The sequence below is a fragment of the Halichoerus grypus genome, chromosome 10 (genome assembly GCF_964656455.1).
Source record: "Halichoerus grypus chromosome 10, mHalGry1.hap1.1, whole genome shotgun sequence".
In the NCBI taxonomy this organism is placed as follows: domain Eukaryota; kingdom Metazoa; phylum Chordata; class Mammalia; order Carnivora; family Phocidae; genus Halichoerus; species Halichoerus grypus.
This window is the reverse complement of record NC_135721.1, coordinates 31129360-31153883: the sequence shown is the minus strand read 5'-3', so window position 1 is coordinate 31153883 and position 24524 is coordinate 31129360. Positions and strand designations below refer to the sequence as shown.

The window sequence follows — 24524 nt, the reverse complement described above, 5'->3', positions numbered from 1 at the left end:
CAGAAGGCAAAACCATTCTCAGCAAACTACTACCTTGCCCAGTGTCATAGCTGCTAAGTGGGAGAACCGGGATTCAAATTCCAGTCCTGAGTTTGTCCCATCATACCACAGTGCAGCCTTGAAGTAAAAGGACCAGATCTAAGTGGCTTGCTGCCGCCGTGGCCCTGCTGTTAGCATTAACGTGACTGACAGGGTTCTGATAAGTAAATGGACTGCGTGCTTGCTTTTCAGTTTTTCCCTTGAGGTCTGTAATTTAGTAAGTAAATAGTTTTCCTACTCTCCTATTTTATGATTAATTCAAAATTAGGCACGTTTTTCCTAGACTAACAAACTGATGTATCTATGTGCTGACTTAAACTAACAGTCATGCAGGGATCTATTTTCATCTTAGGAATTACATTTCCTTTCTATAGAGTTATAAATTAAATGCCCATATAAAATTTTGTGCCTTTAATTCCAGAAATTAAGTTTATATTTTAATTGAACAGGTAACACAAGAAATTTCAGATAACACAAGAATTTTCCGACTGCTTGGATCTGACAGGTATGGGAAGGGGTTGTATTAAATACATAGTACTTAATGCGTTTTATAAATCCAGCATGAAACTGATTTCTTTTTCAAGGGAATTGAAATTTCTACAGTAATATATTCAATATTGTATTTTTCACACTAAAGAATTCACAAGTCAGGAAGTTATAAAGCCTTTGAGAATGCGCCTGATCTTCCAAGTAACAGGAATATATAGATCTATCAGTACTAATTTTGCATTAAACGTGCTGTCTAAAGGATGATTTACAGCACAAGAAAGAGGAAATACCATATACTAACAAATAAAATTTTTTGGTTTTAGTGCCAAATAGAATTTTTGGGTTCTATTCTGATAGATTTTCTGATTCTTTTTTTTTTTTTTTTTTAAGATTTTATTTATTTATTTGACAGAGAGAGACACAGCGAGAGAGGGAACACAAGCAGGGGGAGTGGGGGAGGGAGAAGCAGGCTTCCCGTCGAGCAGGGAGCCCGATGCGGGGCTCGATCCCAGGATCCTGGGATCATGACCTGAGCCGAAGGCAGACGCTTAACGACTGAGCCACCCAGGCGCCCACACTTTCTGATTCTTGAACGACAGGTTGTTTTATACTTTATGAGAATTAAGTTCCCCCAAATTATTCCAAATACGGGTTGGGTTTTCCCTCCCTCTGACTCTTCGAACAACACTGGCTTAGAGAGTGGTGGGCAGCGAAAGTAACTTCCTGGAGCTGGAGCTGGAACTGGTTCTTTAATCATAGTGATTTGCAAATCATTTTCTGCCCACAAATCAAATAAACAGCATTTATAGAGGCAGAAAATGAAGAAGCAATGGAAAATGTTTCTGCTAACATTAGTTTTCAAGAATAACTTTGTTTGTTTATCACCTTTAGGGTCGTGGTTTTGGAAAGTAGGCCAACTGATAACCCCACAGCAAATAGCAACTTATACATCCTGGCGGGCCATGAGAACAGTTACTGAGGACGGCTGTGCTTCAACAGTTAGTGTGAGAAAGAACGAACACGACTGCTGCAACAGGGACAAATGCTTGCAGCCGTCCGGAGCTGCGGTGCCCGGCTTCAGTCACTTGTAATTTATTGTGGCATGAGATGAGATGGGGAGGATTTTTGTTTTAAGTGGTAGGGATATATTTAGCATATTGAACCACACAAGTGCTTAACTCATTGTTATGTAATCTTTGTACATACAGGGGTATTTTTCTGTGAAACTTCATATTGCTGAAGACATACACTAAGAATTTATGTAGATAATGTACTTTTATGAGATGTACAAGTAAGTGTCTTATCTGTACAGATGTAAATGTTGATGAAAATGCAATTGGGGTTAATATTTTAAGAATTCTTGGTATATTCCTGGGTGTGGCTATATTACAAAATGGGATGCTGGCGATGAACCCATACATTTAACACTATTGTATTTTTATTATATGTAATTTAGTAATATGAATACAAATCTTGTAACTTTCAAAATTGTAATGGAGGCTATAATCATTTTATAATCTTGTTTTTAATTTTAATGCAAGTACACTGGTGTTTATATTTGCACAAAGTATTGATATGTGATGTATTAAGTCACAAAGGTAAGCTGTGACATTGTCAATATGCATTTGGCTCCACAACATGTTTTTTAAATGTATTTGGATTGTTTTCTATGTGAAACAAACCAATTAACCACCTGTTGTAGTAACTGGTCTTTTTATAATTAAGCAGAATCCTCTAAGATTGTTTGTCTGTGCTTAAAAACATACCTTTGAAAAAATTTTGAATCACAGAATAGCGGTACCGTGATGTAACATAACACTGCAGTTGTCTGAATTACAGTATGCACAAGGAATAAATTAGCATCATTAAAGAGTCCACACTAAACATTTCATAGAATCACATTGAAGAACTATAACATTCCATAGAGTGGAGTGGTTCAAATTTCTAGTGAAATCTTTATTTTGGTTGGCCTTATTTTATGATCATTTTCATATTTCTTTTGACTTAGAGTATTAACACACGGCCAAAATAATTTAGTTACTACCTCATATAAACAATATAATGGTTACTACACATCACAGGAACTTAGTTTTGGTTTAAAGTCATTTTTGATTGCTTTTTTCCAATGGAATATGTATATACCAAGTTTTAGCAAAATGCACACCTTGGCTCTTTTTTGGTATATGTTCTTTATATTTTAATGTGGGTATATACACTAGGAACAAACTAAATTGTGATTTATGGTCTTCATTTATTTTAATTGATAATACTTTTAAATATGTTCCTGATTGTACATAGTGTAAAATAAACATGTTTTTTAACATGCGGTTGTATAGTAGCTTGTCATCTGGCTTAATCTGTATAGAGTAAGACTAAAATATATTAAGGAGAAAAACAATTTTTTAATTACTCTGCATTGAATCCTACATACCCATTCTGGTCCCTCAGATCATATTTTTGTTTGATCTGTCATCTCAGTTTCATAAAGGGGTATCTTTTATAGAATATTCAACTTTCTGATCAGGAAAACCAATTAAACATTCATAGTCTTAATGGAGCCGGTGTCGGCAAACAGCCTAATCCTGCTCACCACCCGTTTTGTAAATAAAGCTTTATTGGAACACCACACCACATACTCATTTATGTATTGTCTTTGGCTGTGTTTGCGCTACAGTGGTTGCAAGAAAGCCGTATGGCTTACAGAGCCTTAAATATTTACCATCTGACCCTGTATAGAGCAAGTTTGCCGACTCCTGGGTTACAGAAAGGAACGGGAGAGTGTTGGGGAATGCAGTTCTAGAGACTAAAGAAGGGGACAGTTAGGTGGGAAGAACTGGATGGTGGATCATGAGGCACCATTTCTACCTTTGCTAGTGCACTACCCTTCTCTGTGACTTTAGGTAATCTATTGACTCTAGAACAGTTTCCTTACCTAAAAACATGACTTCTAAATCATATAGGTGTTAATAGTCCTAGCAGTTGTGTATATGTATCACTTTTCCCAAATAAATACATTGTCACTGATCTTAGCATTAATGACTGAATAATGACTTTTAAAAACACATCTTTGCCAGTATAACATTATTGTCGACTTGTTGAAAAACAGAGACTCATGGAAAAGATTTTCAAGAAATCAAGATTCTGTTCTTGGCATTTATTGACCAGGTTGTTGATCCTTTTTCTGGGCCACTGTTTTTTCTAATTTCCAAGTCCTATAAGTTATATAAACGGTCACATCTCAAAAAATTTAACAATCATATTTAACTGTCAAACACTTGGAATTATTTCCAGAAAATACACAACTGGTTTGTCTGTTACTCGTGGGCTTTTTAAAAACATAGACCCCTGAAATCAATCTTTGGGGGCTAAGCCCAATAACCTATTATTTTTATAAAGTCATGCAGATTATTCAGATGTGCAGTCTCTATGTGGGAAACATTGGTTGACCTGAATTTAAATCAGTTTTCTGAGGGTGGTCCAAGGATCACATGCATCAGAATAATCTTTGATGACTGTTAAAAATGCAAATTTCGTAGCTCTAGTAACTTTTGATTAAGGATCTTTATTCATTCAAAAGGAAAAGAGCCACTCACCTAAATGTTGGAGAGAATATATTTCATCTTCATTTAAGTTCAAGCTATCTATCTTATTAGCTAGTTTCTTAGTAGTATTGAGAAGAATGAGATCAGTTTCTGGGCCTGTTGGCTGTCATTCAGCTTACACTGATTTCAGGAGAGATTGGGAAAGAACGGGTTTAATAGTTTTCACCATTACTAGAAACAAAAGATGAAAATGTGTCTATATACAAAATAATGGATAAGCACTAAGAGTATTACTTGAGGGAATATAGTAAGTCCCCAGTACATGTATCTGTGCTAGGTGTGATTCTACATGCTTTACACAGATTGTCCCATGGAAGCCCCAAAACAGCCTAGTGGGTAGGTATTGTTAATGCTGTTTTACAAATGAAGAAACTGAGGCACGGAAAGCTTAAATAACTTGCCAAAGAATATAACTGAGAAGTGGTGGAGCTAAGATTTGAATCCAGGCCACTTGGTTCAAAGTGTATACCCTTAACTACTATACTAAAGTATGTATTACACAGAATACAAACAGTATATCCACTGCCCTCTAAAATATATGAAGCATTTTTCCCCCAGAAATTAGATGGATTTTCTCCAGGAGCTGGATTTCAAGTTCTGATTTTCACAGTCTCTGCAACAAGAGAAATCAACTTCCTATCTTAATTTTTTGGCTTTACCAAGAAGAATTTTGAATTTTCTTTATTCAAAGTGTTTTGTATTAGAATAAAAGGATTTGCATAAAATTACAGTTAAAGCTTATTAAGTAAGTCTAGTCAAAACTCATTGCAAAGACTTTTTTTTTTTTTTTTTACTTTTGTGAGATAACTCCGTTATTTAATCAACTTACACATCACTTAGAGTGTATCCAGGCACCTCACTGGCGCTGGAAAAAAGGATGGAAAAGGCATCATTTCTAGTATTCAAGGAGCCCACTTGGATGAAAAAAAAAATTTTTTTTAAAGGTACAAAAGGCTGCGCCTAATTATACTTTGGGGAAAAGAAAGCCTTTGTGTGGAAAGTTACATATAAACCAGATTGTTAGATGAAGGGTTTATCAAGTCCAGTACAAAAGGGTGGTGAGCTGTAGGCTAGACTAAGCTTCAAGGACTCTGATTGCAGGTTCCTGGAGTAGTGACGATAAATGCAGCTGAGCTTGGTTTAGAGAACCTGGAGCACAGCAACAGGCACAAAGCTAGAAAACAAGGTTGAGCCTGACTGTGGAGCTTCCTAATGAGAAAAGGAGCTAGAAGCTCCACTTAAGAACTGCAGCGATCAGACACACGCCCATGAAAACAGGCAGCTGTGCATAGGTGATCACTTGTATCCTTACGGAGAATATTTTCCGTAGCATGATAAGGGCAGAAATGAGTCGATGTGAGTTTATGTAGATTTGGGTTTATTGGGAGAATGCTTGGTCTTGAAAGAGAAAGGAGATAAAAGGTTGTCTCTGGTTTTATTTTCGAAGCAAATGAAGCAAATGGAAAACTGAAGATGAAGAAAAGAGTACAGTCACCTGAAGGAAGAAGGGGAAGTATGACCACCCTAAATCCGGCATGATGGGAGCATTTTATTGATGCTAAACAAGTATGTATGTGCTTATTAACGTAGTATTTTTAAGTTCGTATTTGGGAACAAGAAGGGTAAGCTTTCGTAAAAATGATCTTGTGCAGCGTTAATGCATTTACTTCGATATGGCATTCATCGCATTATTTGCTTGACTTGCTTCCCCCTGGGTGGCAAATCTGCCTCATTCTGAACCCGCTCCAGATCCTACCACAGTGCCTGCTGGATTGTGAACACGGCAGCAGCGCGCCCCACAGCTGAGAGCCGCCTGTCACGGGAAGGCCTCCACGAGTTTGCTAAAAAGCTCTTTGGACAGTAAAGCAAGACTGAAAAGTAATGACTAATAAGAGAGGATCTGACAAACTGAAGGTCTCGGCCCAGGCAGGGAAGCGGCCTCATTTCACCGTTTACACGGGCTTCATTTTAAGTGCGCTTGAGGCCTTGGAAAGGAACAGGACTTCCTACAATCACGGCGTTCGCGGAAAAGTAGTTTAAATGTTTCCTGAGCGCCTTGCTCAGGGCATCTTCAGGGCTCTGGAGCAGAAACGGCCGCCGCGTCTGCACCCCCGACGTTATGGCTCTGCCCGGAGGCTGCCCCCTCAGACGAGGCGGCGGGGCCCGGGCTTCCCGAGCGGCGGGCGCCGGAGGAGCTCCCCGGAAGCCGCCGGGCCCGCGCGCCCTGAGCGTCCGGTTGCCCCGGAGACGCCGCGGCGCTGCGCTCCGCAGTTGCTGGGCGGGTGGCGGCCCGCGCACAGCGACCTCCGCCGGGCCGGCGCCGCTCCGGGCTGCGCGAGGCGGCGTGGCGGGCGCCACGGGTCCGCGCCGTAAGTGTGGGTGCTGGCGGCGGGCGGGGGGCCTGAGGGAGAGAGGACCGGGGTCTGCATGCACGCTCCCAGAAAAGGGAGAGTTGCTGAGGGCGGGGGAGCGGGGCTGCCTTCCCCTCCGGTAGCCTCCCGAGGGACAGGCTGGGTGGGGGCGAGGGCTAGAGGTGACAGGGTGCTCGCGCCGGCCGCACGCCCCACCCGCTGCGGCTCCCTGGGGGCTAGAGGGAGGTGCGGCCCTGGGGAGGCGAGCTGCTGCGGGAGGGCGGCCGGTGGGGCAGAGGGGGCAGCGGGGCGCACCTGCGCTCTGGGAGACCCAGGTGTGGCCAAGAAGCTGGCCTGCCTTTGAAGGGTCGAGACGGCTTTAGAGGCCTGGAGGTAAAGTGGACTATGCCAAGCTTCCAGATACGTGAACATATGAAATGTGATGTTTTAAACAAAATTAGTTTCTTGGGTTATACAAATTATATGGTCTTCTGGTTTCCTGGAGATGCTTTTAATTAACCTGATTGTACTATCACCAAGACGTTTATTAACAGGTGTGTGTACTTTCGAAGTTCTGTAATTCAGTGCTATGTTCGTAAGACAGATGCAGAATGCGTTTGCAGCCCATCTTCCTGACCAGTTCTATTAAATATGAATACTACAAGTTTGGGTGCATTGGAAACAATAAACAACATAGCACATTGTGACTTTAAGCCTGCAGAATTTAACTGGGCTGGCCTGGTCTTGAAAAAGTCTCCTTGCTTCCCTCCTTAACACTGCTGTTTACACCAGTTTCCTATAAATTTAAGATTAGGAGATTAATAAATATTTTTTTCACCCCATTACTCTCCCTTTCTTAATTTTGTTTTGCTTCCCCCAGTGCATTCCATACGCTTACTTGAGCCCTCAGGACCTGCTTTGTGATACAATCATGGAAAATAATCTGCCTCCCAGTGTTTCCTCTGTTTCTATGTGCATCATTTCCTTCAGACTAAGGAAATTAAACAGGAAACTTTCAAAGAATTTAATGATCCACTCAAGTATCTTATCTACTCAAATATCTTTCTATATTTACCAATGGGCCCAAGTCTGTATCTGTTTTTGCCTTTATACACAGAACTTGATTAATTTAACAGTCAAGTATTTGGTAAACTTTGAAGTCAGGAGGCCCCTTAGCCAAGAGATATGTAAGTTCAGTTGAAGTCACTAATGACTATGAAAAATATTTTCAACAGGTTTCATCTGTTCCCTGTCGGTGGCTATATCACTGCTTGATCTTGATTTCCTGCCCAGATACTGTATTAACAATCAAAATGTGATTATTTCCTTTGCTTAAAGAAGAAAATTATTTTAGATATTTAGCAGAAAGGTTAGAGAATAAAAGTATGACAGGACTTCAAGAGGTTGAGCACCTGCCGTGTGCCAGCCAATGGGCTAAGAAGGCAAGTTAGGTGTAATGAATAAAGTGTAAAAAAGGAGCGGGAGAAATTGTGAACATAGGATGTGTGCAGAGAAAGAGCTTGCCTTTAGGGATTGGGGAAGGATAAAAGAAAAGACATTTGAGTTGAACTGCAAAAGATGAGGATTCCGGGGTCAGAACTTCCAGCAGTGGCATAAGCAGAGACAGATCTGAAAGTGTTTGGGGAAGAATTTGAGAAGCAATATGGGAAAGGTACATTGGGACCAGAGTGTAAAGGACTATAAGTATCCTCCTGTAATCTGAACTTTATTCTGTGGCATCAGAGGCCATAGACATTTTTGAGGAAGGACAATATATGACTATGCTGATGTTTGAGAAAGATGTTTTTGGTGTAACGGAAATAGATATGCAGAAGAAAAGTGAGTTAAGACCCTTCAGTCGCCCCATATGTAGGTTTTTTAAATAGCTTGATTTGATTTGATATAATAATTTCAAACTTGCAAGAAAAGTACAATGAACCCCCATACATCTACCTTCATTAATTGTGCTCCATTTATTTTATCATTTCCTTTCTGTCTCTCCATGTATAAATACATGTATGTTAATTTTTCTGTACCTTTTGAGAGTAAGTTGTAGACATCATGTGCTTTTACCCTTAAGTAGTTCAGTGTGTATTTCCTAAGAACAAGGACATTTTCTTACATAACCACAGTACAGATTACCAAAATCAGGAAATTTAGTACCTAATCCACAGTCAATAGTTATATTTCACCAGTTATCCCAGTGTTACTCTTTACAGTTATCCCATTCTAAGATTCAATTTAGGATCACACATTATATTTCATTTTCCTATCTTTTTAGTCTCCTTCCTTCTGGAACAGTACTTGACCTTTGTCTTTTATGACCTTACCATTTTTTTAAATAACACAGGCCAGTTATTTGTAGGATGCCAAAGTTTTGTCTACTTTTTTCTCATGATTCGATTCAGGTTTTGCATTTCGGGCAACAGTACCACAGAGGAGATGCTGGGTCCTTCTCAGTGGTGCATTTACCTCTTCTAGAAATTTCATGTAAATGGAATCATACAATATGTGTGGGGGAGAGTTGTCTGGCTTCTTCCACATAGCATATGTTTTCAGTTGTGTTTTTTTATGCTTATCACATAATAGCATGTACCAGTACTTTCCTTTTAATGCTGAATAAGTATTTCATTGCATGGATTTTCATTCATTGGTTAATGGACATTTAGTTTGTTTTCTATTGAAGCTCTTATGAATAATGGTACTATGAACACTTGCATGCATGTCTTTGTGTAGGCGTATATTTTTATTTTTCCTGGGTAGATACCAAAGAGTGGAATTGCTGTTTATGTTTAACTTTTATGTTAAATTTATGGTTAACTTTTAAGATATTACCAAACTGTTTCCAATGGAGCTGTGCCGTTTAACATTCCCACCATTGATGTGTAAGAGTTCCAATTTCTATACATCCTTATCAATCCTTGATATTGTCAGTCTTTTGGATTCTACCCATTCTGGTGTGTGGATAGTAGTATCTTATTTTGGTTTTAATGTACATTTCCTAATGATTAATAACATCCTTTCATGCGCTTATTAGACATTTATATATCTTCTTTGGTGAAATGTCTCTTCAAACCTTTTGTTCATTTTTGGGGTGACTCAGTTGGTAGAGCATGAGACTCTTGATCTTGGGGTTGTGAGTTTGAGCCCCATGTTGGGGGTAGAGTTTACTTGAAAAAAATCTTTTGTCCATTTTTAACTTGGGTTATCCGGCTGCCTGTTGAATTTTAAGAGTGCCTTATGTATTGTGTATACAAATCCTTTATCTAATATTTTCTTCAGTCTGTGGTTTGTTTTTTTCATTTTCTTAATGAAGCAGTTTTTTTGAAGAGCAAAAGATTGTAATTTTGATGAATTCCATTTTATCAATTTTTTCTTTTATGTATCATGCTTTCAGTGCCATACCTTAGAAATCTTTGCCTAACTTAAGGTCAGAAAGATTTTTTTCTATATTTTTACTAGAAGTCAGTAGTAGTTGTGGCTCTTATATTTTGGTCTGTGATCCATTTTGAGTTAATTTTGGTATATTATTTAGGTATCTAAGTTCTTTTGTTTTTATTTTTATTTTGTTACATGTGGATACCAATTGTCTTAGCATCATTTGTTGCAAACAATAGTCTATCTTCATTGAATTGCCATGGCATCTTTGTCGAAATCAATTGGCTATAAATAAAAAGGATTATTTCTTGACTCTCTATTCTTTCACTGATATATATGTCTATCTTTATGCCAATGCCATATTCTTTTGATTTATTATAACTTTATGGTAAAATTTGAAGTCAGGTATTATAAGTCTTCCCAGTTTGTTTTTATTCCAGGTTGCTTTGGCTGTCCTGGGTACTGTGCATTTATATATAAATCTTAGGTTCATCTTGTCAATTTCTACCCCCAAAAAAGTCTATTGGGATTTTTATAGGGATTGAATTTAATCTGTCAGTGAATTTATGGAGAACTGACATCTTATTGAGTTTTCCAATCCATGACCATGATATTTCTCTCCTTTTATTTTTATCTTCTTTGATTTCATGAGCAATATTTTTAATTTTCAGTATACAGGTCTTACACTTCACTTGTTAAATTCATTTCTAAATATTTTATTCTTTTGATGTTATGAGTGGAATTGTTTCCATTTCCTCTTCAAATTGTTGCTAGTGCATAGAAACACAATTTATTATTGTATATTGATCATGTATCCTACTACACTGCAAACTTGTTCATTAGTTCAAGTTGTTTTTTTTATAGATTGTTTAGGATTTTTTACATACAGTGTCATCACATTTCCAGAAAATGACAGCATTGCTTTCCATTTCCAATCTACATAACTTTAATTTCTTTTTCTTGCTTTGTTGCAGTGACAAGAACTTCCAATACAATGTTAAATAGAAGTGGTAAAAGCAAAGTTGTTTTCCCAGTATTAGGGGGAAAGCATTGTCTCTCACCCTTAATCAGGTTAACTGTACATTTTTCACAGATGCCCTTGAGGAAGTTCCCTTCTATTCCTGGTTTGTTGAGATTTTTATCATGAATGAGTGTTGGCTTTTGTCAAATGCTTTTTTTATGTCTATTGAGATGGTCATGTGGTTTTTGTCTTTTATTCTGTTATGATGCTCTTACACATTATTGATTTTCAGATATTAAACCAACCTTGCATTCTTCAAATAAGTTCCACATAATCATGGTATATGATCCTTTTTATATGTGTCTGGATTTGGTTTGCCAATTATTTTGTTGGGGATTCTTGTGTCTATATTCATGAGAATAATGATCTGTAGTTTTCTGGTAATTTCTTAGTCTGACTGCATATCAAGGTAATATTGACCTTATGGATTGAGTTAGGAAATGAAAGTTTCCTCCTCTTCTATTTTTAGGACTAGTTTGTGAAAAATTGGTATTAATTCTTTTTTGAATGTTTGGTAGAATTCACTTATGAGGCCATCTGACCCTTTTCTTTGTGGGCATATTTTTTATTATTCAGTTTCTTCATTTGTTATGGGCATAGTCAGATTTTATTTTTCTTGAGTCGGTTTTGATATTTTGTCTTTTAAAGCATTTGTTCAACCACGTTGTCTAATTTGGCTGCATAAAACTATTTGTATTATTCTGTTAACCATTTTTAATTTCTATAGGTGATTGTGATTTGAATAACTTTTCTCTTTTTTCTTAATCTAAAGGTTCATCAATTTTGTTGAACTTTTTGAAGAACCAACTTTTTTTTTTTTAATATTTTTCTTTCTTTATTTGTCAGAGAGAGAGCACAAGCAGGGAGAGTGGCAGGCAGAGGGAGAAGCAGGCTCCCTGCTGAGCAAGGAGCCCAATATGGGACTTGATCCCAGGATCCTGGGATCGTGACCTGAGCTAAAGGTAGATGCTTAACCAACTGAGCCACCCAGGCATCCCAAGAACCAACTTTTTGTTTTATTGATTTTTTTTTGCTTTCTCTGATGAGGAGTCAGTCATTAAGCATATTGTTCCCTTGTACGTGAATGGATCTCTCTTACTGTTTTCAAGATATTCTCTTTATCTTTGGTTTTTGACAGTTTGGCTATAATGTATCTAGAACTGGATCTCCTAGTATTTATCCTACTTGGGATTTATTTAGCTCTTGAATCTGTTGATCAATGTTTTCCATTAAACTTGGAACATTTTTGGCTGTTATTTCTTTCAATATTTTCTTCTTCCCCTTTTTCTCACTTCTCTTTCTGGGAATGTCATTACATTTATGTTGGTACTATTGATTTTGTACCACAGGCCTCTGAGGCTCGTTCATCCTCAGTTTTTTTTTTCCCTCTCTTGCATACTAGTCTTTTTCTATTAATCTGTCTTCAGATTCATTGATTCTTCTGCCATCTCAAATCTGATGTTGAGCCCACCTAGTGAATTTTTCATTTCAGTTGTACTTTTCAACTTTAAAATTTCCATTCAGTTTTTTTTTTTTTTTACTTTTCATTTTGCTGTTGAGATTTCCTATTAAGTCATTGTCTTATTTTTCTTTAATTCTATAAATTATATTGCTTTAATTATTTGAACATATTTATAATTGTTGCTTTAAAATCTTTGTCAGCTAATAAAATAGCTGGATCCATTCAGAATCCATTTTTATTGCCCCCCCTTTTTTTTTCCTGAATATCAGGCACACTTTCCTTTTACTTAGCATGTCTCATGATTTTTTTTAATTGAAAAGTGGACACTTTAGATAATATATCTATGCTGGATTCCAGTTTTCTTCCTAGGGCTTTATTTGTGGGTTCGTTTTGTTTTTGTTTTTGCAACCTGCCTGTATTCCAGCATCTGTCTCCTTCCAAGTGTGTGACTGTTGATATCTGTGTTCAGTTTTTTATTTTTTTAGCCTGGCTCTCTAGGACTCACCATTGTCTGCATAGTTTAGTGGTCACCAATAATTTGGGCAGCAGTGGGACTTAAACAACTCTAGCCATAGTCTTTCACCCTCTTAAGTGGATCAGAGGATCAGTGTGTATGTTGGAGAGTGCATTCATAGTTCAGTCAGTCCTCAAATCTGCCTCAACTTTAACTTCCCTCAGGGCCTTCCCTTACCTTCCCTGTGCATTCCTCATAGTTTCTCAGTTAGCCAGAGATATGTAAAGCCAACCTAACCCTTCTACTGGTCTTTCATTTCCATGATCTTCCCATAAATTTTTGGCTAGTCTGCAGCTCACCCCTACTGGAACCACATCCTTAAGCTTTCAAAGCTGTGGGGGTTTCCCCCATTTGTTTCCTACTGAATTTGTAAGAATTTTACTGACAGTATTGTCACAGGTTTTCAGCCTGTCGCAGGTTTGAGCCATGTTAAGCACATTTTCTCTTGGAGTAAGGTTTCTGGTTCATGGCCAGTTCACAGTGGTAGAACTGCCGCACCTGCTGAGCTAGGGGACGGGGGTAGAGGACGAATGGCAGCAGACTCTGGTAAGAAGCCACAGACTCCCATTGTCCTTAGTGAAATTCTAACTTATCATGAATAAATACTTCTCAATTTGTTTTTTGCCTTTGGTTGATTTCCAGAGCCCCCAAATTGTTACAGGTTGGTTTTGGTTTTGGTTTTAGTTTTTTTTTTGAAAATTTTGCCTAGTCTTATGTTTTAGGAGGAGGATTCACCAACTTCTTTACCCCACAGTAGTCAAAGTCTGACCCCTGGTGCTTTTTCATGGAATTAAAAAAAACAAACACAAAAAACAAACTATTATACAGAAACTACTTTAAATTCTCAATCTCTAATTAGGTAAGTTTTTGTAAACTCTGTTTTTCTAGAAAATTATCCATTTCATCTAAGTTTTCAGATTCATCTTTATAGATGCCTGCAAAGTAGCCTCATGATTAAAAAAAAAAGGTTCTCTTTTGATATTACTTCTTGTCATTCCTTATTTTGTATATTTATTCTTTCTCCCTTTTTTCTTGATTAAGCTAGTTATAGATTTGTTTTAAAATTTTTAAGGAGCTAGGATATGGGTTTATTAATAAGACCTATTATTTTTGTATCCTCTATTCATTTCTGCTTCAATTTTATTGTTTCTTGTGCTTTGTTTTGGTTTATTTTGTAATTCTCTTTTTAGATTGTTGAGTTTAATTTTGTTATTTTTATTCTTTTTTCTTCTATATATTTTTGATCTCTGGATTTTTTTTTCTCCTGATTTCTATATATCAGGGTATCTCAACCATGGCATTATGAACATTTTGGGTAGAAAATTCTGTATTGTGGGGTTCTGTCCTGTGCATTGAGGGGTACTTAGCAGCATCCCTGGCCTCTGCATACTCATAACAATCAAAAATATCTCCAGACATTGAAAAATTCCCCTGGGGACCAAAATCACCCCCAGTTGAGAACCCTTGCTCTGAATGTATCTCATTGATTTGATATGTAGTATTTTCATTATTATTATTTTTTAATTCCATTATTTCAGTTTGTATTTCCCCCTTTACCCAACAGGTATTTAATTGAAGGCTTTTTTAGTTTCTAGGTAGAAAGTCTTTATATTATATATGTATTAAATATATATATTTAAATTGTTCTAATTTCTAGTTTGATAGTTTGTGATCAGAATGTTTTTATAATATTTCTAGTTTATGAAACTTTCTAATGTTTTCTTTGTAACCTAATATATAGTCACTTTTTATAAATATTCCATGTGTGCTTGAGAAGAAGGTATATTTTAAATTATCAGAGTACAAAAGTCAATGTATCTCTCTCCTAAAGGTCTACCTTATTGGTTACATTGTTTAGGTCTTCTACATAGTTACATATCTTTTGTTCATTTGTCTTGCCTTTTCCTGAGAATGATGGGTTAAAGTTTCATTATTAATGTGTTTCTGTACATGTCTTCTTGCATGTCCTAAAGTTTCTGCTTTATAACAGTAATTGCAATGTTTTTGGGGGGCTTTTATATCTTCACTGTGAATTGTGGCTTTAGCATTAAAAATACCCCCCTTTTGTTGTATTTAATGCTTTTTGTAGTTTTAATTCTACTTCATCAGATAGCAGGATCATAAATTTCCTTTCTTAATGTTTTCATTTGTCCTGAATAGCTTTGCTTGTCTTTTTTTTTCTTAAAGATTTTATTTATTTATTTGAGAGAGAGAATGGGAGAGAAAGCATGAGCAGGGGGAGGGGCAGAGAGAGAGGGAGAAGCAGGCTCCCCGCTGAGCAGGGAGCCCAATGCAGGACTCCATCCTGGGACTCCAGGATCATGACCTGAGCCGAAGGCAGTTGCTTAACCAACTGAGCCACCCAGGCGCCCTGTCTTTTTATTTTTAACCTTTCTGAGTCACTTTAGATGTGTCTCTTGCATAGAGCTTATACTTAGATCTTGCTTTGTGAGCCAAATTGAAAATCTTTTTCATTTAATACATGAGTTAAGCTCACTCTTGTTTATTGATACCACTGATATTAGTCTTTTCTCTGTCATATTTTATATTATAATTTTTATGTGTACAATTTTTTTAAAGGTTTTTTTTTTTCATTTTTATTTATTCATGAGAGACAGAACGAGAGAGAGGCAGAGGGAGAAGCAGGCTCCCAAGGAGCAGGGAGCCCAATGCGGTACTCGATCCCAGGACCCTGGAATCATGGCCTGGGCCGAAAACAGACGCTTAACCATCTGAGCCACCCAGGCGCCCTATGTGTACAATGTTAATCTGTGTTTCTTTCTTTATGTATTGTGTTTGATTTTTATTTCTTACATTTCTTTGGATATTTTCTTAATGCTCCTAGTCCCTGCTTTCTTATTTAACCTTCTATTCTCTGGTTTGTCTGTTCTTAATGGTATATTTTACTCTTCCATCTTTTCAGTTATCAATGAGTTTATTCTGCTTTCTTCTTTCCCTTTCCATTTCTTAAACATATTTTTAATTGCATTATTTTCTTCACTGTCAGCACTTCTAACGTTTATGTTATTCTTCCACCCTTCTCCTCACCTTTGCTATAGTCTTCAATTAAATATATTAAATGCTTACTGTAAATCTCCTGAAGTTTTCTCAGTCAGCTCTTGGTTGGGTGAAAGTTATCGCCTTGTAGATTCTTTGAGAAGGTTCATGAATACAGTATTCCTGGAGGTCCTGCATATTTCAAACTGTATCCGTCTATAACCTTGCTACTTGAAGGACATCTTGGTTGAGTGTAAAATCCTGGCTTTCACTTTCTTCTCTTGAATTTCTTCAAAAGGCTGCTATATTTTTATGTTGCATGGTGTGTTCTCTTGACAAATTTGATGTCACTCTCATTCTCCTACACTTCAGTTTAGTCTTTATGCCTGCAGGCTATGAGAGTATTTTCTTTGATAGTTTTATTCAAATACATCTTTGAGTTGATCTGATTCAGTTTTCCCAACTACTGATGGGCCTTTTCAATATGTATACTCCGATCTTATTTTGTTGCCAGAAAAATTTCATAGTTTATAGTTTAAACTATTGGTTCTGTTCCACTGTTTTGTTTTCTTCAGAGACTCTAGTTGGGTCTCTGAACATGTTGGGTCTTCTTTGCCTGTCTTCCATTTCAACCACTTTCTCTCTAAACTCTCCTACTTTTTTTCTCATTTTTATTCTCTTAATTGTTGTTCTGCCTTTTTAAAATTCTACTTATTAAATTTTCATTGGCATCTTGTGTTTTTTTAGCCTTTATCTGTGAAATGATTTTGTCTTTTTCTTTTGTTTCTTTCCTGAGTTCAATCAACTGTCTTTCTTCCTTCCTTCCTTCCTTCCTTCCTTCCTTCCTTCCTTCCTTCCTTCCTTCCTTCCCTCCCTCCCTCCCTCCCTCCCTCCCTCCCTCCCTCCCTTCCTTCCTTCCTTCTTCCTTTTCACTTCTAGTCTTATTTGAATTTCTGATTCAAAGTGGCTTTTCATGGGGTACCTGGGTGGCTCAGTCAGTTAAGCTCTGCCTTCAGCTCAGGTCATAATCCTGGGGTCCTGTGATTGAGCCCCAGGGAGCCTGCTTCCTCTCCCCCTGCTCCCCACCCCACTTATGCTTTCTCTTCCTATCTCTCTCTCTCAAATAAATAAAATCTTTTTTAAAAAGTGCTTTTCATATCTCCAGATGAATGTTAGAAGATATTTAAATTAGTTTGGAGTGTTGTGTTAGTTTTCTTCTGCTTCACTGTTAGGGTTTTTTTGTTTTTGGTTTTGGTTTTTTTGGCATGATTTTCATCAGCGAAAATGTCCAATTCTCATTTCTATTTTCTTCCAATAATAGGTTTGTGTGGAGACTGCTTTTCTCTATTTTATTTCCTGGGCAGGTTTTGTCTTGTAATAATTGACAGTAATCCTAGCTCAAGAGAGTTCTTTTCTGTCACTGTACCAAAGTTCAGTTTCTTTAATGAGTAGCACTTTTTTTTTTTTTTAATTAGTGGTGAAGAGATTTTCATGTCCTTCAGTTTTGGGGTTCTCTTTTGTCTTGCAGGGGCACAAGTTTATCCTTCTTGCTTCTTTTCTTTTCTTTTCTTGCTTCACTATCCAGTCTCTGACAGAGATTGATAAGCCTCTCCCTTCCCTCTTGCCCAAGAGTAGTGTCACACTGACTGATACCCCCTCAGTATCCATGACTTTTATGTCCCTTCCCTGGGGCAAATACTCTGATCTACCAGGACACACTTAATATTTTTGCACTTGTGATGTATTTTCTCTTCAGGGGATGGAGGGGGGATGATTTTAAGTCTATCTTAGGCTCTTCGTTTCCTCTTCTCTCTTCAGTTTTTCCAGATCCCACCCCATTCCTGTATTTGCTCTCTGCAAAGGCTTATAGTGGGACCTTAAGAGATATCTCTTCCAGAATTTGGAGTTTACTTTTCTACGTAAGTTTGTAAATTCCTCTGTCTTCCTGTTATTTTGGAAGCATTACATTTATGTGGTTTTATTGTTCTGGTTGATTTCTACAGCTTCGAGAAAGCTATGTGAGGAGATTTGATTTAGATAGCCACCATTATCCTCAGCTATCTCAAAGTTCTCCACCATATACGTCTTCACAAGCCATTTAGGTATAATGTGGAGCAGGTTTGAGAACTTTGGGTAGGGGTAGAGGATAGGAAAGAAGGCATTTAATTTAAAACAAACTGATTTCGAGATGATTCTATTTGTGTAGAGATAGTCATCAAACAGATAGTTGGTCTGTACCTCAGGTAAGATATTAGGAATTACTGCTTCTTACTCTGGTAGAGTAAGAATTCCTAGTAAGCTGGAATTAGAGCCATAAATCCCTTTGAGGAATTTCTGCCTTGGTCTAACTCCTGCCTGCATGCTCAGACTCATCTTCCATGAACATGTAAAGGCTTTAGAAAACAGATACTATTGAGAGGTTACCAGATAAAGTACTATTTTCTGGTGCTTTATTTTATCATATTCAGAAGTTTGGTTGATGTGACTGAGAGGTCTAAATATTAGTCTGAGAACTCAATCACTATTAAACCATTTGGGGAAAAAAAAATCATAGATCAATAGATCAAATCATCTACCTAGAGGGAAATAAAATAATACTGACTTAAATACCATAATTAAGCTTTTTGGCATATTTGTAGTTTATTCCAGTAACCATAGGGCTTATCAAGCAGGTTAAATTCATAAATCCACAAAGATTTATACCAATAACTTTCTAAAGCAAACTCCTAGTATCTACTGTTTTCTTCCGTATCACCTATAACTAGGCTAAAGAACAAATGTATGCATGTTTGTATCTAAACACATTTAAGATAATAATATCTATGTAACAATTCAGTATAACAGAGTTTTCAGAACATGATCTGTGATGAATTTTCCATGTTTTTAAAGTGTTTTTGCTTCCATTTTCTCCCTTTCATAAGAGAATAGAATCTCCAAAAATATAGCATTGTAGAATAGTTTAGTAATAGTCATTTACCCAGGTAAACACTTTTCCCAGTTGTGTATTTCTATGGTGGCAAGAAAGTGTAGATGATTTCTTTCTCCATTGAGACAATCTGTGGATGGAAAAGATGTTAGTGAAGTAAAAAAAAAAAAAAAAAGAAAAGAAAAGAAGGGTACTCATTTGAAACATGAGAAATTTATAAAGTGGTCAACTCTTTCACTTGACATTTTATTATTACTAAGGCCTGGATTTGCATTCTTTTGAATTAACTGAGAGGCAGTATCGCGTAGTGATTCAAATTGTGATCTCTGGAACCTGACTGCCTGGGTTCTAACTCCATACTAGCTTCATTTTGTCTCGGTTTTATCATCCACATAATTGGATAAAAATAGCACTTCATAAAATGGTTGTACACATAAGATGTAATTTTCATAGGACAATGTTACTTAAGTGCTAACTATTATCACTATTAGATTATATTAAGATTCTGCTGGATAAAGTGGGGTGGGATTTTTGAGACTTATTCGAATTTTTATATTTTTAATTCCTAGACTGATTTATTTAATAATGTTGGCCTTATTTGTTATTTAATATGTAATCCCAATCACTATGAAATTCACAAGTGGGTGAGGCAGGACAGAAAAATTAAATATTTCCATGGAAATGAAGATAAAAGAAAGCATTCATGAAAAATTAGAGAGACCTGTCTTCTTTTTTGTGCTTTTTATTTTCTTTGGGAGCTAAGAATTTAAGGATCTGTTCCTTCATACATACAAAAGCTAAGAGCAATAAATGATGCGACAGAAAGATGTCACTGTTTGTAATGGCAGCTTTGTTCCACAGTCCACATCTACTCTTTCTTCTCTCCACCAGGTGGAAGTATAGCACTTTTTACGTGTCTTGTTCTCACTTCTTCCTAGTTCCCCTAGTCCAAGGGGTGAGGAGGGAAAAGATAAACACTGAACGCAAGAGTATGAAATGTTCCTTCAGCTGGATTTTATAGCACCATATTTTCATCATTTACTTGAGGATAATGAAAATAGACTAGATAATGTTCCTTTCCACAAATTCTTTAATTCAACTGAGGTAAAGGCAGATCCATTATAAGAAATATAAAAATCTTTGCAGTAGCTGGAAGAACCACATTAAGACAACTGAATTACCAAAATAATGTTCAAATATTTTTAAGTGTATTTAAAATTAATTGGTGGAAATAAATCTTTGGCATCCTGAGTAAATCGGTTTTATGTACGAGACTGTGAGAACATTGTCCTAGATCACTTGATTAAGCTGAGTCATCTTATTTTCCAGGTGTAACATTGTGCTGCAAGTCAATCAATACAGTAATTTAAGTCCTTTCAACTATAATGGAAAAGTATGAAAAATTAGCTAAGATTGGAGAAGGGTCCTATGGGGTTGTATTCAAATGCAGAAACAAAACCTCTGGACAAGTGGTAGCTATTAAAAAATTTGTGGAATCTGAAGATGAACCAGTTGTTAAGAAAATAGCACTAAGAGAAATACGTATGTTGAAGGTAGGTTCACTTTCTCTGTATATCTATAACATCATGGTATTGGATGAAATATGTATGCCAACATTACAATTTGAATGAATTTTAAAGTGATTTTTTTTTCTCATTGGACTTAATTTCTTGGTATCAGCAACTATGGAAAATAAATTGATTATTACTTTGGACTTTTGGCAGTTCTGATATTGAAGTACTTCCATTCTGGTTGGTAAATATCCACTGTCCTAAGTCCTTCGGCCCAGTGTTTACCCACCCCCTCCCCCGCCTTGGCCTTGCTCTGCCTTACACCCCTCCCAAATCCTTCTCCCCACAAACCAGCAACTAAAAGAACATCTCCTGGCACAGGAGCCCACAGGACTGGACCCATGCCCCTGTAGGCATCGATATGGGGTAGTCCTTCCTGCTCTCCACTGGTTCTTAGGCATATTGAGTATCTGCCCCAGCTATGTATACACATTTTCCACAAAGATTTTGTTAGCTTTTTTTTTTTTTTTTTTAAATAAACTCTATGCCCAACGTGGGGCTTGAACTCAGGACCCAGAGATCAAATCACATGCTCTACAGACTGAGCCAGCCAGACGTCCCTAAAGTTGTTTTTACTCTGAAAGGATTTGACATGTAAGATTCATAAGTCTTCAATGTAAGTGTTTTCCTATCCTAGAACTCTTCTGGTTTTAGAACCATAAAAGAACTTAGGGATGCTTCCCATCCAGCATCCTTATCTTATCAGAGAGGAAACTGAGGCACGGGACAGCACTTCTCAAACATTAATGTGCAGAATTAATGTGGGAATTCCCCAGATGACTTTGCTAAAACACAAAATTCTGAGTCAAAGCTCGGTGGTCAGTCTGAGATGCAGCACTTCCAGTAAACTCCCCGATGGTACAGACGGTGCTTGGTAGACCACACTTTGAGTAATAAAAGTGTGATTTCCTCAAGAACACACAGCTGACGTTTACTTTTTTTTTTTTTTTTTTTTTTGACGTTTACTTTTGACACGGGTCATCTTTTTTTAGGAAAACCCCAGAAATCAGTTTTAGAGGAATATAATAATTATCATATTATCTGTCCTTTCAAGTATTATTTACAGCAGGTTTCCTCAAACTATTAATAGTTTAAAATATAAGTTAATACACACGGAGTTTTCAAGATTACATCCATCGCAAAAACCGGTTCACTGTTACCTCACAGCCGGCAGGAGGCGCTGGTTAGCCAGCGGCTTTGTCACAGAGCTAAGCTTGCAGGGTGTGTCGGAACTGCGAGTTGTTGTCTAATAAAAGTAATGCTTTTTATCCACCACCTCCCTCCTCCTCATGTCTGCAAGGAAGGTTAACGCTCAGGTAGTACCTCCTGGGTCACAATGCCCAAATTTTAGGAATGGACTTTCAGGTAAGAAGTAGCCAGATCCCACCTCAGCTTGGTGTCTGGGGATGGTTCTCATAATGTACTTCTTGCCAGCTTCGATGTGTTGCCCTCCGCGCACCGGGAGCAGATTCCTTCCACGATAAACTTACCTTACCTTCCTCACATCCTCCTGTTACTTAAATGTGATTTGATATTTGTCCTCCTTATTGCCTATGTTACTTATACAAGTCACTGTTTTTCTGAGCTAAGTTAATTTCCTTTGCAAAGGGGATATAAATTGCTTATCTACCCAAAGACAGATTCGACCAGGTTAGCTTCTATGAATCCCTTACTCTCCTGGTAAAGCCACTGTTTCCCTTCCATTGCATGGCTTTCAGCGTCGCACAAAGCTGGCTTACCTGTGTGGCCTGTTTCCTCCACTCTGCCTCTCTGCTCTTTCAGGCAATGGCAAATTGATTTTGTGCTTTAGACATATTTAGACATATTTTTAATATGTAATAGAGTCCTTTTTCCCAAACTGTTGAGCACATAGTTGCAGGGTGATTTTTTTTCCCCCTCAAACCATGCTTACAGATACTGAAGTAGAGGATGCTATCGCTATTGGGCCTGCAAAATATTTCTGCAGCTCCTGCTATATACAAAATCCTGTGTTCCCTCTATATAGGTATCTTTCTGAGTAAGTGGCATAGGGTTTGAAAAGTGATGTATCTAATATACTGGGAAAACAGGGAAGATGAGTTATATGTAAGTGGGAGTGATCAGATATCCTGGTTTATAGCTTTTGTCCCGGAGTCCAGTCTGGTTAGCACCCTCTTTCAAAAGCATCCTGGTTTGCATGCTTAATTATATGGTCAGTTATAGGCAGGGAAACCGTATCTGCCTGTTTTCCTGGGACAGTCTTGTCTTATATTCCTTACCCTGATGGGATGATAAATTATATAGTTACTCTATGATGGGTTATCTTACTTAATTAGAATTTTTCCTCTGGTTTACAACATTAAACAGAGGCTGCCTTGTGAAATGCTTCAGCTTGAGATAGAATTTAACACATAAAACATCTAAGCATAAGAGAAAACAATAGAATCAAAGAACAGAGCTGAAAACATGATAAATTAAAAACACACTGTGGGGACTCCTACAATAGGAAGTTTAATCAGATTTGAAAGTTGGGCTCTAGTATTTCTGAGAGCCAACACTAAAATTCAGACTGCGTTTAAATCTAGCTGACATTGGGGCGCCTGGGTGGCTCAGTCGTTAAGTGTCTGCCTTCGGCTCAGGTCGTGAGCCCGGGGTCCTGGGATTGAGTCCCGCATCGGGCTCCCTGCTCCGTGGGAAGCCTGCTTCTCCCTCTCTCACTTCCCCTGCTTGTGTTCCCTCTCTCTGTGAAATAAATAAATAAAATCTTTTAAAAATAAATAATAAATCTGGCTGACATTTATATTAAATCCATGGCAATATGCAAGCTAAATGGGGATTGATAATTTTTATAACCTTTTACTCAATAATTCCATCTCCTCTGTCTTTTATCCAGGTTCCTTTATGACTTGGATATTTAGAATTTTCACAAAATCCGTAAAGTATTTATGGTATCAGTGTCCAATATTTTATGTTGTGTACTTTATTTGCTATCTCTGGAGAGATTCAGGCAGTTTAATTACCATCTGTTACAGGTACTTTAGAAGAAGAAGAAAAATGTCTTCTTTTTTTCTTCAACCTTAAAGTAGTTTCTCTTGTGAGTAACCTTAATAAAATTATCCACAAGAGATACACAGAGAATAATAAACAAGGCCTTCTGTTGTTTAAATTGTGAGGGATCTGGGGAGAAACTATCAGGAGAAACAAATAACCGAACTTTGATTTCAATTCCTTTGCAGCAATTAAAACACCCAAACCTTGTGAACCTCATTGAGGTGTTCAGGAGAAAAAGGAAAATGCATTTAGTTTTTGAATACTGTGATCACACACTTTTAAACGAGCTGGAAAGAAACCCCAAAGGGTAAGTAATCTGGAAACTGAGGCTCTGTATGGCCATTCAGTTTCATTATATGTGGGATTAACTGTGGCAAATTTCAGATCTGAAACACACTCCTCTTTCTGCCAAGATGCATCTGCTGGCTACCCTTCTCCCATCTTAGTTAGGATGTGCTCAGAGGGAAATAAATATTAACGTAGAGTAAAAATATTTAGGAAGACAAATCAACTGCAAATATAAATCACAGTGCATTTCGAGGCTAACTTATGTACAGGCAAACCTTGGAGATATTGCAGATTTAGTTCCAGATCACTGCAATAAAGCAAATATTGCAATAAAGTGAGTCAAATGAATTTTTTGGTTTCCTAGTGCATGTAAAAGGTATGTTTACACTATATTGTAGTCTATTAAGTGTACGACAGCATTATGTCTAAAAAACAATTGTACATACCTTAATTTTAAAATATCATATTGCTCTAAAAATGCTATCACCTGAACTTTCAGCAAGTCGTAATCGCTGATTGCAGATCAGCATGAAATATTATAATAATGAAAAAGTTTGAAATATGAGAATTACCAAACACAGAAACTCAGGTGAGCAAATGCTATTGGAAAAATGGCGCGAGTAGACTTGCTCCACATGGGGTTTCCACAAACTTCCAATTTGTAAAAAACACAATGTCTGTGAAATGTAAAGCAAAGCACAATAAAGCGGAGGGCAATAAAATAAGGTATGCCCTCTGAATTCAAGGAATGAACCATGGTTCAGTATTAGAATTCATAAAATTCACTAACAGGTTAAAGGAGAAAAAAAAATACATGTGGTTGATAAAATTTGGAAAGGCAGTTGATAAATTCAAC

General features: G+C 37.2%; 2 protein-coding genes across 7 annotated transcripts in view; both read left to right on the top strand.

Annotated features, from left to right (window-relative positions):
* Positions 1-2853, top strand: part of MAP4K3 (mitogen-activated protein kinase kinase kinase kinase 3) — a 181095-nt gene extending 178242 nt beyond the window's left edge. For 5 of the 6 annotated variants that reach the window (XM_078056218.1, XM_078056216.1, XM_078056219.1 and 2 more), the window contains 2 exons: positions 489-544; positions 1420-2853. In XM_078056218.1, the coding sequence (XP_077912344.1) occupies positions 489-544; positions 1420-1507 (144 nt within the window). In that variant the 3' untranslated portion in view covers positions 1508-2853. The remainder of the gene's footprint in view (positions 1-488; positions 545-1419) is intronic. The other variant, XR_013441660.1, reaches the window with a different exon arrangement.
* Positions 2854-6396: 3543 nt separating this feature from the next.
* The window catches only part of CDKL4 (cyclin dependent kinase like 4), a 52353-nt gene continuing 34225 nt past the window's right edge, over positions 6397-24524 (top strand). The window contains exons 1-3 of the mRNA XM_036067872.2: positions 6397-6499; positions 20109-20332; positions 23566-23687. Of these exons, the coding sequence (XP_035923765.2) occupies positions 20165-20332; positions 23566-23687 (290 nt within the window). The 5' untranslated portion in view covers positions 6397-6499; positions 20109-20164. The remainder of the gene's footprint in view (positions 6500-20108; positions 20333-23565; positions 23688-24524) is intronic.